Source organism: Marmota marmota, unplaced genomic scaffold (assembly GCF_001458135.2).
Source record: "Marmota marmota marmota unplaced genomic scaffold, marMar, whole genome shotgun sequence".
Classification (NCBI taxonomy): Eukaryota; Metazoa; Chordata; class Mammalia; order Rodentia; family Sciuridae; genus Marmota; species Marmota marmota.
In genome coordinates this window covers 612145-630262 of record NW_026000327.1, presented here as the reverse complement: position 1 = coordinate 630262, position 18118 = coordinate 612145, and the positions used below count along the sequence as shown (strand labels likewise).

General features: G+C 32.6%; 1 protein-coding gene across 7 annotated transcripts in view; it reads right to left on the bottom strand.

Moving 5' to 3' along the window:
• Positions 1 to 2227: 2227 nt before the first annotated feature.
• The window catches only part of LOC107158750 (lysine-specific demethylase 6A), a 190552-nt gene continuing 174661 nt past the window's right edge, over positions 2228 to 18118 (bottom strand). For 5 of the 7 annotated variants that reach the window (XM_048797399.1, XM_015505245.2, XM_048797397.1 and 2 more), the window contains 3 exons: positions 7987 to 8113; positions 5467 to 5637; positions 2228 to 3039 (listed from right to left, as the gene is read on the bottom strand). In XM_048797399.1, coding sequence (XP_048653356.1) covers positions 3010 to 3039; positions 5467 to 5637; positions 7987 to 8113 — 328 coding nt within the window. In that variant the 3' untranslated portion in view covers positions 2228 to 3009. Of the gene's footprint in view, positions 3040 to 5466; positions 5638 to 7980; positions 8114 to 9131; positions 9621 to 18118 lie in introns of those variants that run through there. The other 2 variants (XR_007345077.1, XR_007345078.1) reach the window with 2 other exon arrangements.

Genomic DNA, 18118 nt, shown 5'->3' with positions numbered 1-18118 from the left:
GTTATTTGATTGTAAACCTCAGTTAACCAAATATCAGTGTTTTCAAGATCTTGTTTTATAATTTTTTCCTTTGGAAAAATAATGATGTAAAAAATGATTAAAAAACACAAGCCAAACTCTTTTAACACTAGCACAAGTAAGTTGAAGGACACAATCGTGGCAGAAATTGAAACTAAACTTCAGTAAGTTTGTATTTAATAGTTGAGAAAGAAAAAAGAATATTACTGAATTTCCCACTGTTCCTACTTTATTTTAAGAAAAAATAATTGTTGCTCTAGAAAATTTTTCGATTAGGATCCGTTCCTAATACTTATTATGGTAAACATTTGCTTAAATGAAAAAGCATTTTATTCTTCAATTTTTAAAGAACAAAACAAAACAAAGTAGGAATGTGTATCTTTTAAAAACTAAACACCCTTAGAAAGGATGATGATAAAGTAATAAAAAGAAAGTAGGTAATTGAGGATTTCAATTATCTTCATCTACTTAAGTGATATTGATTTAAGGCTTCTTATTTCCTGATTCTACCCATTAGACTTATACTAACTTCTGAAAAGTAAAAGTATTATTTTTAATAAATCCAAACATAGTAAAAGAAAAATATCATTTTTCAACTCCAGAATGAGTAAATTCAATTTATATGAATTGTAGTAACAAACTCATCTTAAGAAGTTAAGATATAACAATATTGTGAGAGTAATGAAAAGAAAAAAGTGTAAGAAAATTTCATGCATGGCTTTAGTATTCTATAATCTTTGTTTTCTCCATGTTGGTTTTTAATTTTTGTTGAAAAAAAAGTTTGTGCTGACTCAATGATTTCTGAACAAGAGGATTTATAAGAAAAACACAAGACTATTGGCATTTAAAATATCCAGAGGCATTTACTACTTCTCTTCATTTACTGAAAACCTTCAATTATTCTCTTCTAAAGTAATATATAGGTGATTACAGCTCATGGGTTTCAATACTTAAAAATTACCCAACAATAAAATGTCTCCATGTCTTTAGTCTTCAAATTACTTCTAAATATAAAAACATTTCAAAATTGTACTGAGAAGATGCTTCATCAATGCTATCATCTAGACATTTTGCACACAAGATTAAAGCTTCTTGCCAGACAGCTCAGGAGGTTGAGGCAGGAGAATTAAGAGTTCAAACTCAACCTCAGCAAAAGTGAGGTGCTCAGCAACTCATTTTGAGACCCTATCTCTAAATAAAATACAAAATTGGGCTGGGGATGTGGCTCAGTGACTGAGTGCCCTGAGTTCAATCCAATTCCCAGGAGCATTAAAATAAAAAAAAAAAAAAAAAGCTTATCTTTTTAGAAAGTTATATAACTTTATTTATACAATATTGTGACTGTTCACTTAAGTTTCTTAAAAAACATTTAGAACAAGTGATAAAATGACAATACAGCTGGGTATGGTTGCATGTCTGTAATCCCAGCAGCTCGGAGGCTGAGGTAGAAGGGTCATGATTTCAAAGCCAGCCTCAGCAATTTAAAGAGGCCTTCAGGAACTCAGTGAGACCCTGACTCTAAATAAAATACAAAAAAGGGTTGGGGATGTGGCTCAGTGGTTGAGTGCCCCTGGGTCCAGGCCCCAGTACTGCACTGTACTGTATCAAACCAAACAACAACAACAAAAACAGGTTTTTGTAGAATTTGTTAAAAATACCCCCAATCCCTTTTCTTTCCCTTCTATCATTTTGTCATCTAACTTTAAAAAATAAATCAGCTAATATGTTTAATTTCTAAAATAAGTCATCATTCTGAATATCTTTTCAATTTAAAAACCTCTAAATGAAAAATAAGATTTATCCAATTTATAATGTTCCCTTTAATATCCTTACTATTTTTACTGTTATTAAAAATACATTTGCCAGCAATTATTTATTGGCTATCATTGCAATAACAGCAACTTAATAAATGAGACTGAAAGACATAACTTTAAAAATAAACAAACTTTTTTTTTTTTGGTAAGCAATTCTTTTATAATAGGCACCTCAAAAACTATCGCAGATGTAAAAAATTTAAAAATTGTTTTGTTTATACAATTATATATTGATATTTCTGTATACACTATACATATGTGTGCATACTCACACATATAAAATACATGTATTCATTTGATTTGATATGAGCACAAACTGGGTTTTTTACAGAAAGGCTTTTTAAAACTCATAATGGTGGAAAAAACCTTTAAACATTAAACAATTTTAATACAAGTTTCTGTACAATGTAAGCAGTTTTATTTATACATAGAAAATGTAATAGGAGTAGTATTTAAAAGTACAGAACTCCTTGGTATTTAATGGCAAGTAAATCTGGAAAAAATAACAACATTCCATCCACAAATATTGTCAAGCAATAAATATGTATTTATATAAATAATTTAAATCTGTATCAAGATTAGAAAGAAAATCACAATCTGAATTTTATTCTTTAGTCTACACCTAATCCATTATCTTTGTATCTTGATGATTAATTTTTTTGTTTTATTTTGAAACCAAAGGATAATCATCATGGTCTCTAAACATTACAGGAAAATCAAAATGGTAAAAAACTTTCTCATCCAAATTTTTACATTAAAATAAAAAGTTGGTCCAAAATTTAAAAAAAATTTGTTAGTCATATTACAAAGAAATGACCACCTAGGGCAGTATTTTTTATGCCAGGAAAATCCTGAAAGAGTAAAATACAGATGAAAATTTATCCATAAGCCTAAAATTGCAGACGTATTAAAAAAGGTTATTTTTTAAAGTTAGTTCTTACTGACAGCTCTGTCAGATATACATAAAACATATGATGATGATAATTTTTCTGAAATACATCTGTGTCAGCTGAGTCTTGCAATAAAGGCAGTGCTCTTCTTGTCCAGTTGACTGACCCTCTATTCTTGGAACATTGCATAGACATAACTTTGAATCAGCAGTTTACGAAACAGCTATAAAACCAGTGATACAGGTATTTCCTGAAGAGCAGAAAGGTCTCATGTTCATGGAACAATTTTAAGATGAGGAAGATGATAATGAAGGAGCCTAAAAAGAAATATAAGGTTGTAAAATCATTTTGTTATATAAATTATTAAGAATGTTTGTAGCTCTTATCTATAAACAACATAACATTTTCATAAAGTAAGTTTGAAAAAAATCAGCAAATCTCAATAGTTTGCTAAGTAAGATGTTCTTCTTGTCTATACTAGAATCTGTTTTCCATGACTCTTATACAGTTATCTCCACCATTTTTTATACTTCATCACTTAAGTCAAAAACTTTTGGGCGAAATCGCAGTGGTCAGAAGCTCTTAAGGCTGTAGCATAACCGAAAGTGCCAGAGTACAGCCACCGGGGTGCTTTGTTGTTTTACGGATTCTGAGGTTTGGAAATGGTGAAGTATGTTATGAATAAAAGTAGATTAATTTCCATTTAAACGAAAATGGCCAATTTTTTAAGAGAAGTACTGAATCTTTATAAAAATCTGCTGTACCTTGGATGGGACTATTTTAAAAGGCATTTGAAGGATGTTTTCCTTAAAAACAAAGATGTGGGGCTGGGGATGTGGCTCAAGCGGTAGAGTGCTCGCCTGGCATGCGTGCGGCCCAGGTTCCATCCTCAGCACCACATACAAACAAAGATGTTGTGTCTGCCAAATACTAAAAAATAATATTAAAAAAATTCTCTCTCTCTCTCTCTTAAAAAAAAAAAAAAAGAGATGTGAAGGATCCAGAGAAGATCAAAGAACTTACGGAAGGAGGCGAATTTGTCATGAAAGAGCTAGAAGTCTTATACTTCCTTAGGACGAAACAATGCCATTATTCAGATATCAACAAAACTAAGTGATCATTACTACTACAAATCAGCTGAAAAATCAGTACCAACTGTTTTGTGTATGCCAAATATTCTAAGCTAGAATGGCAGAATATACATGTGTAAAAAAATACCTGAACTGTCCTGCTGAACCAAAACTAGTATGTTTCAACCGGATAACTAAGAGATATATCCACAATCCTTTATGCTCAATTTTTATTAAAATAATAAATTTATTTATTAAAATAATTTAGCTATACTATCAATTATAAATTAATAAGAACCCAGTAAGAAATTGTTTTCTAACTTAATAGGTTTTAGTCTGTTACTTTTAGCCAATTTCTTCCTTGTACTGACAAGAGAATGCCATTTAATGAGCAAAATAATTTCTTTATCTTTAAAAAATTTTTTTTCCAGTTGTAGATGGACACAATATATTTATTTTTATTTATTTATTTTTATGTGGTGCTGAGGATCAAACTCAGGGCCTCATGCATGCAAGGCAAGCTACAACCCTAGCCAGCAAAATAATTTCTTAACACATTTATTCTCCTTACTTTTGGAGTACTTTTATTTTTGACCCAATTTGGTAACCTGAAGCACATATTAAAGGATGATTTTTTAAAAAATAACTCCCAGTAATGATTTAAATGTAGTTCTAGAAATAAAGATATGAAGATTACTTCTGACCTTGACTTTGAAATAGCCTCCCAGTGATTGGCTTTATATAACTATTATTTCCATTATTAACTTTGCTGTTGACTCCCTTGGGCCTTAAAACATTTGTTGTGAATCAATTACCTTCTTTCACAAATGAAATAATAACCTTATTCTAAAAACACTTTTGGAATTTTATTAATTTGACAAATTTTTAAAAATACTTAAACTCTAGCCTTTTTACTACTAAAACAAAAGTTGATTTCAAAGTAACTGAAAAATTTCTTTAAATTCTCCTAATAACTTACTTATGATTATTCCTCATAAATTTTATATTCCATATAAGTTCTTTTCTTCCTCAAATAAGAGGTCATTAAATAAGAACCATTAGGAACTAAATTTTAAATTTAGAGCAAAAGGCCATAGGACAGTATTAACAACTCATGAATTATTTTCTGTATTTTTATTTATAAAAAGCCATTGAAAGCCAGAAATAAATGGTATATCAAAGAAATAGTCTTCCAAATTCAAAACTCTGCAACTGACTATAAATATTATTACATGGGTATTACATATTGAACCATTTAGTCAATGTTCAAATATGCACGTAAGGTCAATACTTACAGGAATGATTACCTTTTAAATAAATAATTAGCTTGGAAAACAAGTGTATTTTATTTTTTTAAAAAATTATATTTTAGTTGAACACAATATTTTTTATTTTATTTTATTTTTTATTTCTGTGTGGTGCTGAGGATCGAACCCAGCACCCTGCACATGCCAGGCAAGCGCATTACCACTTGAGCCACATCCCCAGCCCGACATTTTATTAAGTAGGGAAAAATGTCAATTTCAAATTCATAAATTACTTTGAAGTATGAAGGAGAAGAATATTTTTCTTTATAACATATCTGTAAGATTAATATATTATTAACTTCTATTTACTAAGTAACACAAAACAAATACTACTGCTTCACAAACCAGCTATGTGGAATTCACTTACTAATGTAAATTGGTCATAGACTTGCATTAGATCCTCCATTTTGTACTGTTCTAGCACCACAAAATTTTCCAAATTTCCACTTGTTTTTCGCGCACAATCTTGGCAATGTACTATGTAGGTCCTCTGAGAATTGCTTTCATTAGTGACAAAAAGCAGATTAAAAACTTCCACCTATTTTTGTACAAGAGAAAAAAAGCAATAAATAGAGAAATCTGAATTTTAGCAAAATTTTTTTACTCATTGGTATCACCATGAAATAGTATTTTTACATGAAACTGTAGGCACTGATTTGGGTTAAATTCAAGTGCTTAAAAATCATACTTGTATGTGTGAGATGCTATTTTGTACAACATCCAAAGGTAATGTTACATATTTAGAGACTAAGAACATTAACTCAAAGTTTGACGAAGAGCAACCTCTTTTTATTTTATCCCAAACGATCAGGGTGCAATTAAATAAAAATGGTCATTATTTACCTTGTAGTATTTTTATAATAGTCTACCCTCATGTTTTTCTTCTCTTGTAGCCTGAACTCTAAAGGAGGTACTGTATTTTATTCATATTTTGATCTCTAGAGCATTTCACTAACACTGTGATACTGGGAATTGGAAAAAAGGCCCCAGCCTTTTTTGTATTCTAGAGACATGGTCTTGCTGAGTTGCTGGTGCCTCACTTTTGCTGAGGCTGGATTTGAACTCATGATTCTCCTGCTCAGCATTCCGAGCTAAGATTAAAAGTATGTACCACTGCACCTGATACAACTGTGCTAATAAGAGTAAAATAACAAAAAACTTGAGTAATTATAATCACTGTCTTTCAAGAATAGGAAACCTAGGTAAGTAACAAACTGTGTTCAAACTGTGTTCAAGCAAGTACAAAAAGAAGTGTATTTGTGAGCATATATATAAGAAGATAACAATTCATCTTTTAGACAAAGATTGATGAATTACAAAGGCTCAATCAGGATAAAGGATATTTATGGTACATAATAGCTGTTTCTATTTTCAATATTGGAAAGAGATCTGTTCAATTTCAGAAGCAAAGCACTAACCAGAATTTATTTGGTCTCATAATAAAAGACTCTTGTTGTAGTCTAGTGGCCTGAGTTAAAAATTTGTTATCTCCGGTTTGTCACTGTTCTCCACTTCATTAACTGTCTTGTTATTATACTTGTTACATACTTTTCAACCTCTCCTTTTTCTTTTGCATTTTTAGGGCTACCTTATAGTCCAGTCTCTTCGTTACAAAACATATCTTAAGAACATTCCAACCATCTCCCAATGGATCATTTTGCTTTCTATCCAAATACTCTCCAATTTTCAATCACTTCTCTCTTTCAAATGTATATCTTGGTCTTTTGTTCAAAAAGCTTACAGTGAGTTTTAATTTTTCAGAATAAATAATAAATTCTTTTCAATGAATCATGATGATCTGGTGAGATACATTCAGCCTACCCTTAAAAGACCTTTAAGAATTTATAGTCTATTTTTTAGGTCCAGTGGATTGACTGCTCAACTTTACTAAAAACCCTAATATTTCTCCATTCCTAGAGTGTTTTCAAAGCCTAAGGGATGTTCTATAAACCTCCAACCTTAGCCATTTTTGACAGTTGGAAGTTAGTACAACCTTCAAAGAGATTTAATTTTTAATAAGTCTGTATGGTCATGACATGCCAAAGTTAGAAGAAAATGACTTTCCTCACTGTTTAATAATTTGTATATATTTTCAGTTTCATATTCATTGTATTTGTGTCATAATTATTGTATGAATGTTTATAATCTGTCACCTACAAGTAAAATGTAAGATCCTTAAAAGTACCCATCACACATTTGTTTCTATACATCTTTCAACAGAAAAATGAACAAATACAAATTAAATATCCCTTACAGATATTAGAAATTTGAGATTTTGGAATATTTGCATATACCTAAAGATACCTTCGGCCCAAGTCTAAATGCAAAATTCATTTATATCTTAGATACTCACTACACATATAGACAAAAAGCAATTCTATACACTATTTTTACTGTGCCCATGTTTTTACTAAAGCCCTTAATGTTAAGTATGGGATTTTCCACATGTGACATCATGTCAATAATCATAAAATTTAAAATTTGGATCATTTCAGATTTTGTATTAGGGCTATCCACTTAATATATGGACTTAATACTATCTTCCAGGAATAAATATGGCTTGTTGACATCTATACTCTTACTATGCATTCTTTGTACTTTAAAATCTGAGATGATTATTATCTGCTAAGCATCTATTACATGAATGTGTTTGTAGGAGATATCTAAGTTAATACATGTATCACTGAAATGTTTTACCTTCAGATAAGAATTTATCATGGTAGCCATAATAGCTGGTTCCAGTAAAAATCATTACAAAACGGTATAGGCAAATTTGTAAATAAGAAAAAGAGAAGAGTGGGGAGGTGATGAAAGGGGAAAGGAGGAACAGACAACAGAACTTAGAAAAGCCAAAACAAAACAACAAAAATAAGAACAATTTACTTACCTCACAGATGCTACAGTAATGAGCTGGTTCATTTTTTGTCCGCCCATGCCATAAAATCTCTTTTCCTGCTGCAACAAGAGCTTCTCTCAATGACTGACATTGTTTTAGAATTTTCAGAAGACAATATCTAACATGGAGAAAAATTATGAGAGCAATATTATATTAAAAAATAATATGCCAATTAAATTATATAAACTAATATACAAAATAAGTCTATTATCAAATGAGAATGATTCAATTATGGCAGAGAACAATGATTAAAAGAAAAGATTTTGGGTAAAGATTAATTAAACATTATGTTTAAGACTTAATGCTTAGGCTAATCTTATTCACAGGTAAGAATTTCTGAATGTATCAAATAGCTTAAAAAATACTAAAAAAAAAGGTAGTATTGATGTTTCCTCAAATTTTTAGTTTTGTGTATTTTAGTATAACAAGAATTCAATATAAAAAAACCTAACCCCCCCCCAATTAAGTATTTAAATGTCAGGATGGAAACAGACACTGGGTTGGATACAACTTGGGCTGATTCTTTTTTTTTTTTCTTTTTAGTATTTATTTTTTAGTTTTAGATGGACACAATATCTTTATTTTTTATTTTTATGTGATGTTGAGGATCGAACCCAGTGCCCTGCGCATGCCAGGCAAGCACACTACCGCTTGAGCCACATCCCTAGCCCTTTAGGCTGATTCTTTACTGACTCTTCCTGAGAAGAGTGTGTTTATCACCATAATCTTTTTTTTTTTTAAGTTGTTGATAGACCTTTTATGTTCTTTATTTATGCATGCAGTGCTGAGAATCAAACTCAGTGCCTCACACATGCTAGGCTAGTGCTCTACCACTGAGCCACAACCCCAGCCCTGTCACCAGAATCTTATTAGATGATAAGCAAATTAAAGAAGCAAGAGATGTCCTGCCTTCTCCATGTGGAAAAAGTAACCCTATACGTAGTAATAACTATGTGAACAATAAACTTTCCGCCACCTGTTAACCCAGAATTGAGTTCACTTGGAGTAATACAGGGCTGCATTTATGCTTAAGCATATGCTCTGTTCACTAAATTACAGTCCCAGTAAAAAATTTTTATTTTTATTCTTCAAAATTAGTATGAGAGCAATATTTCAAAAGAAATTGAGATAATTACTTCACTGTAGTTTTGATTTGTATTTCTCTGATAGTGATTTTTTCCATATATTTATTTCAGATATTGGTCATCTGTATGTCTTCTTTTGAGAAATATGAATTAAAAGATATATGGCCCATTCTTCAATGAAGTCATCTAATTTTGCTATGGAATGTTTTTAGGTTCCTTGTCCAAAAATATCTTGCCTATTCTAATGTCTTAAAGCATTTCCTTGTTTCTGCTAGTAGTATGATAGCACCCAGTCTCACATTTGAGATTTGAGTCTTTAATCCACTTTGAGTTGTTTTTTGTAACCGGTTAAGAGACCGGGGTCCAATGTCATTCTTTTCCATGTGGATATCCAATTTTCTCAGCAACATTTATTGAAAAGACAGTCTTTTTACTGATGAATATTCTTATTAGCACCTTTGTTGAAAATCATTTGGCTATAAGTTGGAATTATTTTGGGGCACTCAATTCATGTACTGAGAGAACAATCTTGTCTTGTAGCTATTAAAAAAAAAAAAAAAGATAACAAATTTTGGTGAGAATGTGGAGAAAGAGAACCCTTGGCAGGAAAGTGATAGACTAAAGCCATTATGAAAAACAATATGGAGGTTTTCAAAAAATCAGTTGAAAATTTAAAACAGAACTATTGTAGGACCCAACAATCCATCACCCAGATAAATTCAAAGGAAATAAAATCAATCTGTTAAGGAGATATCTGTACTCCAAGGTTTACTATGGCACTACTCACAAAAGCCAAGAAAGGGAAAAAACCTATTCATCAACTGATGACTAGATGAGGAAAATGTTGATATATACACAATGGAATATTACTATTCAGCTATAAAAAAGAATGAAATCCTGTCATTGTGGTAACAAGGATAGAACTATACATTCTTTTGTTAAGTGAGATAAGCCAGGTATATAAAGACAAAGACCACATGATCTCACTTGTGTTGGAATATTAAAAAGTCGATTTCATCAGAGTAGAACGGTTATCAGAGGCTGAGCAGAGTAAAAAGAAGGTAGGGAAGGGAAAAAAAAGTAGATTAATGCATAGCAAGTTACAATTAGGAGCAAAAAGTTCTGGTATGTCACAGTTGGTGACTATATTTAACAATACTCAACTTACACAAATACTATAAGAAAGGACTTTGAAAGTTTTCACCATAAATAAATAAACAATGTTTGAGAAGACAGTATATTTAACCTGATTTAAACAAGCAATGTACACATTGATTCATCACATACTGATACATAAAAACAAAAATTGAATATATCAGAAGAATACTAAGAGTAAATTTAATGTAAAAAATAAATGCTAAAAAAAGTCTGGAATAGCTGCTGCTTGTGCTGCTTCTTAATCATTACAATCAATCATGATTAACATGAACTTAATAAACTGCATTATCTTGTGGAAGGATATAAGATCCCTGAGAATACAAGGGGATAGAGCTTGATTATTTATGTACCTTATAAATAGATCAGTAAGGATGTACTTCTTGCCTGTCTGCTAAAGTGAAAGTATGGTGAAAAAGCAATGTTTAGTACTGCCTGCATAATAAATACCAAATGATGATTTTTCTCAAGCATCTGGTACTGCAACTGCAACTGGAGTCACCATTTAGTCAAGTTTACAACCAACTGTGGCCATCCTCCAAGATACACCTGTCTTTTGCAAAGTGTGCAATCACCCACACCCGGCATCTTTCAAATCCTAAATGGTAGCATCTCTGCAAATCCTTCAGGAATGCAGTATTGATTTTTGCTATTTTTTTTGCATAGGTAGAGGGAGTTCTAGGCAATTGCATTTTACCTTCCTGTACAAAATCATCTTCCCAGTACAGTTGAAGACCAAAAGGAGGAAAGTAGGTCTATTTCACTCATATATTCAGTATAAATTTAATAAACATTAAATTTAAGACTGAAGGAAATAAAAAACAAAAACATTGACATAGTTTTGGGCAGAATAATTAACAAAGTGGGAGTCTCAAATTATTAAAATTGGAAATGAAAGTAGAAACACTGTTATACAATTTTTGGAATAAAAAGGATTACAACAGAATGTTAAGAACATTAATATACCCATTAATCAGATAATCCAGATGAAGTAAATTCCTAGAAATGTACAAACTATCAAAACTGACTTAAGTTTCAAATCAAGGCATATCAAACAAAATACTGCATAAGTAATCATGCACTTACCTACAACAAATATCAACATAACATTGGAAGACTTTAACAACGTTATCAAAGACAGTGCATGAATGCAAGAGGGGTTAATTAATTTCCCAAACACCAGAAATAAATGACTTCACTAATGCATCCTACTAAACAAATTGGTTATTTCCAAACTCAACCTATGAAGGTGAAATTATTATATCAAAGCAACTAAAGATATCACACAGAAATTGCAGACCAATATTCTTTATAAATATGCAAAGATCCTCAAAAAATCTGACTCCTACAATCTGACTCTTCTAACACATTAGAAGAAATATACATCGTGAATTCTTGTCCTAAGAATTCAAAGGTATTTCAAAATGTGAAAACAAACCAATGTAATTATGTTATGAAGGAAAAATAAACTTGACATCATTTCAATCAATGCTGAGCAAGAATCTGACAAATTCTGTCTAAATTGATGCAAAAGGGAAGTTCCTAAAAAACAAAACAAAAAGACATATATGAAAATCCACACTTCGTATCACACTAAAACTTTTAGCTGCAAGATGAGGAGTAAATTGAGGATGGCACTTTGACCACTTTTTTTCTTTATCATTAATGAAATTAGGACTAACCACAGCATGTAACCAAGAGAAAGAAATTAAAAGCATCCAAATTAGAAAGGGATTAAAAAGTTATCACTTCACAGATGACAAATCTTATATTTTAAAAATCCCCAAGAACATAGATTTTATATATATTGAAGTTATATATATTTAAGTTGCAAGCTGGGCATGTCTGTAATCCCAACATCTCAGGAGCCTAAGGGAGGAGGACTGGGGGTTCAAAGCCATCCTCAGCAACTCAGTGAAATCCTGTCTCAAGTAAAATATTTAAAAAAGGGCTGGGGATGTGGCCTCAGTGGTTAAGCAACCTTGAGTTCAATCTCTAGTACCCTCTCCCCCTGCAAAAAAACACAATTGCAGAACACATATCATAATGGAAAATTCAATTGTATTCTACATATAAAAAATGAACAAGTGTGGAGGCTGTGGCTGTGGCTCAGTGGTACAGCACTTGCCTGGCATGTGTGAGGCATTGGGTTCAATTCTCAGGCCAGCATGTAAGTAAATGAATAAAATAAAAAGGTTATCAACATCTAAAAAAAAATATTTAAAAAAACAGTGATTCTCAGCACATTGATTATTTTGACTAAAATAATGATTTTTTTTTTAATTCAGAAGTTATAAAACTTGTATTAAAACATGTCCAGAGCCTGGGGAGATAGCTCAGTTGGTAAAGTGCTTGCCTTGCATGCACAAAGCCCTGGGTTTAATCTCTAGTATCATCAAATAAACAAAAAATAACATCCAGGATCTTTATTGTTTATTGTTATTATCTTCCACATGTAATATGAATTGAACAGTACACTTTTGAACAAACTGCACTTTGAAGAAATTGAGATAGCAAGAAAAAAATTAAAAAATTCCTAGAATCTAATGAAAATGGAAGCAACATATCAGATTATGTGGGATACAACAAAAGCAGTACTAAAGAAGGCCTTTACAACAATGATTGTCTGTATTACAATAAAGAGATATCAAATAAATAGCATAAGACAATCCAAACCCATGGAAAAAGAACAAACAAACCACAAAATTAGTGGAAGGAAACAAATGATAAAGATTGCAGCAAGCAAGGCAGACGGAAGGCCCGGCCTGTAGCGCTCGCTCTGCAAGGTGCAGACGGAAGGCGCGCAGAACAGAGGCTTTGCTTGCAGGTCACCAGACCAAGCTCTGGACACAGCACAAGGTAACCCCAACTCCCCAACCTCACCAAACACCCTATGCGGGTAATAGACAGAATACATCTTGGAAAACCTTACTGGCCATCTATAGGTGGGTGTGGCTACCAGCATAGTTTTGCAGCTGATCAGAGACAACAGTCACACAGAGCTGGAAAGATACGTGAGTAATATGAAAAGACAAGGAAAGAAAGGACCACAAACAATGCTGGACAAGTTAACATTAGAAGAGGAATGTCAGATAAAGATTTCAGTATATACAAGGTTCAGATGACATGAGTCTTAATGGAGACATTAGACAGCAAATGCAGACAATGAAAATTCACTTTGACAATGAATTACATAAACAAATCCAAGGAGCAAAAGATCAACTTTACAGGGAGATAGAGGTCATTAAAACAACAACAACAACAACAAAAAAAACCAAACAGAAATCCTGGAAATGAAGGAAATTATAAATCAAATTAAAAACTCAAATGAGAGCATCATCGGTAGAGTAGACCAATTAGAGGTCAGAACATCAGACAACGAAGAGAAAATATATCATCTTGAAAAGAGCCTAAACAACTCAGAAAAGCTGATAAGAAACCATGAACAGTACATCCAAGAAATCTGGGATACCATAAAAAGACCAATTTAAGGGTTATTGGGATAGAGGAAGGTATAGAGGTCCAAATCAAAGGAATGGGCAATCTGTTCAATGAAATAATTTTAGAAAACTTTCCAGGCATGAGAATGAAAGAATGAAATAATGAAGACATGAAGAATGAGATGGAAATCCAAATCCTAGACGCCTACAGGACGCCGAATGTACAAAACCCCAAGAGACCCATGCCAAGATACATTATAATGAAAATGTCCAACATACAGAACAAGGAGAGAATTTTAAAAGCTACAAGAGAAAGGAGGCAGATTACATTTAGGGGTAAACCAATTAGGTTAATGGCTGATTTTTCATCATAGACACTGAAAGCTAGAAGATCCAGGAACAACGTATTTCAAACGCTGAAAGATAATGGGTTCCAACCAAGAATCTTGTATCCAGCAAAATTAAGCTTCAGGTTTGACAATGAAATAACAACCTTCCACATAAACAAAAGTAAAAAGAATTTGCAGCTAGAAAACCGGCTCTACAAAGAGTCTTGGCCAAAACATTACATGAAGAGGAAATGAAAAACAACAACGAAAACCAACAATGGGAGATACTACAGAGTAAGGAGAAAAACTAATCAAAGAGGAAAAACAAATCAAGTTAAATAACAAAAATAAACAAACATGGCTGGAAGTACAAACCATATCTCAATAGTAACCCTAAATGTTAATGGCATAAACTCACCAATCAAAAGTCATAGGTAGCAGACTGGATAAAAAAAACAGATCCAACAATATGCTGCCTACAGGAGACTCATCTGATAGGAAAAGACATACACAGACTGAGGGTGAAAGGTTGGGAAAAATCATACCACTCACATGGACCACGGAAGCAAGCAGGGGTGTCCATACTCATATCAAATAAAATAGACTTCAAGCCAAAGTTAATCATAAGGGATAAAGAAGGACACTACATACTGCTAAAGGGAATCATTCATCAACAAGACATAACAATCATTAATATATATGCCCCAAACAATGGTGCAGATATGTTCATCAATCAAACTCTTCTCAAGTTCAAGAGACAAATGGACCACAACACAATAATCATGGGAGATTTTAACACACCTCTCTCACCACTGGGCAGATCTTCCCAACAAAAATTGAATTAAGAAACTATAGACCTCAATAACCAATAACTTAGACTTAATCACATGGATATACTTTTTTCTCAGCAGCTCATGGATCCTTCTCGAAAAAAGACCATATATTATGCCATAGGGCAACTCTTAGCAAATATAAAGGAGTAGAGTAGAGATATTACCATTCATTTTATCTAATCATAATGGAATGAGATTGGAAATCAATAATAAAATAAGGAAGAAAAATTCCTACATCACTTGGAGAATGAATAATATGCTACTGAATGAATAATGGTTACAGAAGACATCAAAGAGGAAATTTAAAAATTCTTAGAGATAAATGAAAACACAGGCACAACATATCAAAATCTATGGGACACTATGAAAGCAGTACTAAGAGGAAAATTCATTGCATGGAGTTCATTCCTCAAAAAAAGAAAGAGCCAACAAATAAATGATCTCACACTACATCTCAAAGCCCTAGAAAAAGAAGAGCATATCAGTAGCAAATGCAGTAGAAGGCAAGAAATAACCAAAATCAGAGCTGAAATCAATGAAATCAAAATAAAAGAAACTGAAAAAACTGACAAAACTAAAAGTTGGTTCTTTGAAAAAATAAATAAGTTTGACAGACCCTTAGCCAGGCTAACGAAGAGAAAAGAGAGAACCCAAATTACTAGCATACGGGATGAAAAAGGCAATATTACAACAGACATCTACAGAAATACAGAAGATAATTATAAATTATTTTGACACCTTATACTCCAATAAAATAGAAGATAGTGAAGTCATAGATAAATTCCTTAAGTCATATGATCTGCCTAGATTGATTCAGGAAGATATACACAAACTTAAACAGATCAATATCATGTAAGAAATAGAAGAAGCAATCAAAAGATTATCAACCAAGAAAAGCCCAGGACCGGACGGATATACTGCAGAGTTTTACAAGACTTTTAAAGAAAACTAATACCAATACTCTTCAAACTATTTCAGGAAATAGAAAAAGAGGGAAAACTTACAAATTTCATTCTGTGAGGCCAATATCACCCTGATTCCAAAACCAGACAAAGACACTTCAAAGAAAGAAAATTTCAATAGGAAAGCCAGCAGAATACAACAGACACTAGTATAGCAATATGTAAAACAGTGGATGTGTAACCGATGTGATGCTGCAATCTGTATACGGGGTAAAAATGGGAGTTCATAACCCACTTGAATCAAAGTGTGAAATATGATTTGTCAAGAACTATGTAATGTTTTGAACAACCAACAATAAAAATTAAAGAAAAAAAAAAGAAAATTTCAGACCAATATCTCTCAGAGAATATAGATGCAAAAATCCTCAATAAAATTCTGGCAAATCGGATACAAAAACATATCAAAAAGATCATACACTATGATCAAGTGGGTTTCATCCCCACGGAAATCAATAAATGTAATTCACCACTTAAGATAAGAACCATATGATCATCTCACTAGACGCAGAAAAAGCATTCGACAAAATACAGCATCCCTTTACATTTAAAACATTAGGAAAAACTAGGGATAACAGCAACTTACCTAAACATTGTAAAAGCTATCTACGCTAAGCCTGAGGCCAGCATCATTCTAACAGAGAAAAACTGAAGGCATTCCCTCTAAAATCTGGAACAAGACAGGGATGCCCTACTCTTACCACTTCTATTCAACACAGTTCTTGAAACACTAGCCAGAGCCATTAGAGAGACGAAAGAAATTAAAGGCATAAATATAAGCAAGAAAAGAAGCACTTAAAACTAGCAGTGTTTGCTGATATGATCCTATACCCTGCAGATCCAAAAAGTTCTACCAAGAAACTTCTAGAACTAGTAACTGAATTCAGCAAAGTGGCAGGATATAAAATCAATACCCCTAAATCAAAGGCATTCCTGTGTATCAGTGACAAATTCTCTGAAATGGAAATGAGGAAAACTACCCCATTCAAAATATCCTCAAAAAAGAAAAAATACTTGGGAATCAACTTAACAAAAGAGGTGAAAAATCTATACAATGAAAACTATAGAACCCTGAAGAGAGAAATAGAAGACCTTAGAAGATGGCAAAATATACCTTGCTCATGGATAGGCAGAATTAATATTATTAAAATGGCCATATTACCAAAAGCACTCTACAAATTCAATGCGATTCCGATCAAAATCCCAAGGGCATTCCTCACAGAAATAGCAAAAGCAATTATGAAATTCATCTGGAAAAATAAGAGACCCAGAATAGCTAAAGCAATTCTAAGCAGGAAGAGTGAAACAGGTGATATTGCTATACCAGATCTTAAACTATACTACAGAGCAATAGTAACAAAAACAGCATGGTACTGGTACCAAAACAGGCGGGTGGACCAATGGTACAGAACAGAGGACACAGAGACCAACCACAAAATTACAACTACCTTATATTAGACAAAGGTGCTAAAAGCATGCAATGGAGAAAGGATAGCATCTTCAACAAATGGTGCTGGGAGAAATGGGAATCCACATGCAACAAAATGAATCTGAATCCCCATCCCTCACCATGCACAAAAGTAAACTCAAACTGGATAAAATCTAGGAATCAAACCAAACTCTGCATCTAATAGAAGAAAAAGTAGGCCCTAATCTCCATCACGTGTGGTTAGGCCCCAAGTTCCTTAATAAGACACCTATAGCACAAGAATTAAAACCAAGAATCAACAAATGGGATGAATTCAAACTAAAAAGATTTTTCTCAGAAAGAGAAATAATAATATGTGAAGCGAATAGGGAGCCTACATACTGGGAACAAATTTTTATCCTTCACACATCATAAAGCTCTAATCTCTAGGATATACAAAGAATTCAAAAAGTTAAACAAGGAAAAAACAAATAACCCAATCAACAAATGGGCCAAGGACCTGAACAGACACTTCTCAGAAGAGGATATACAATCAAACAACAAATTCATGAAAAAATGCTCACTATTGCTAGCAATCAGAGAAATGCAAATTAAAACTACTCTAAGATACCATCTCACTTCAGTAAGAATGGCAGCCATTATGAAGTCAAACAACAACAAATGCTGATGAGGATGAGGGGAAAAAGGTACACTCATACATTGCTGGTAGGACTGCAAATTGGTGCAGATAATTTGGAGAGCAGTGTGGAGATTCCTTGGAAAATGGGAATGGAACCACCAAATGACCCAGCTATTCCTCTTCTCAGAGTATACTCAAAAGACCTAAAAACGGTATACTACAGGGACACAGCCACACCAATGTTTATAGCAGCACAATTCACAATAGCTAAGAC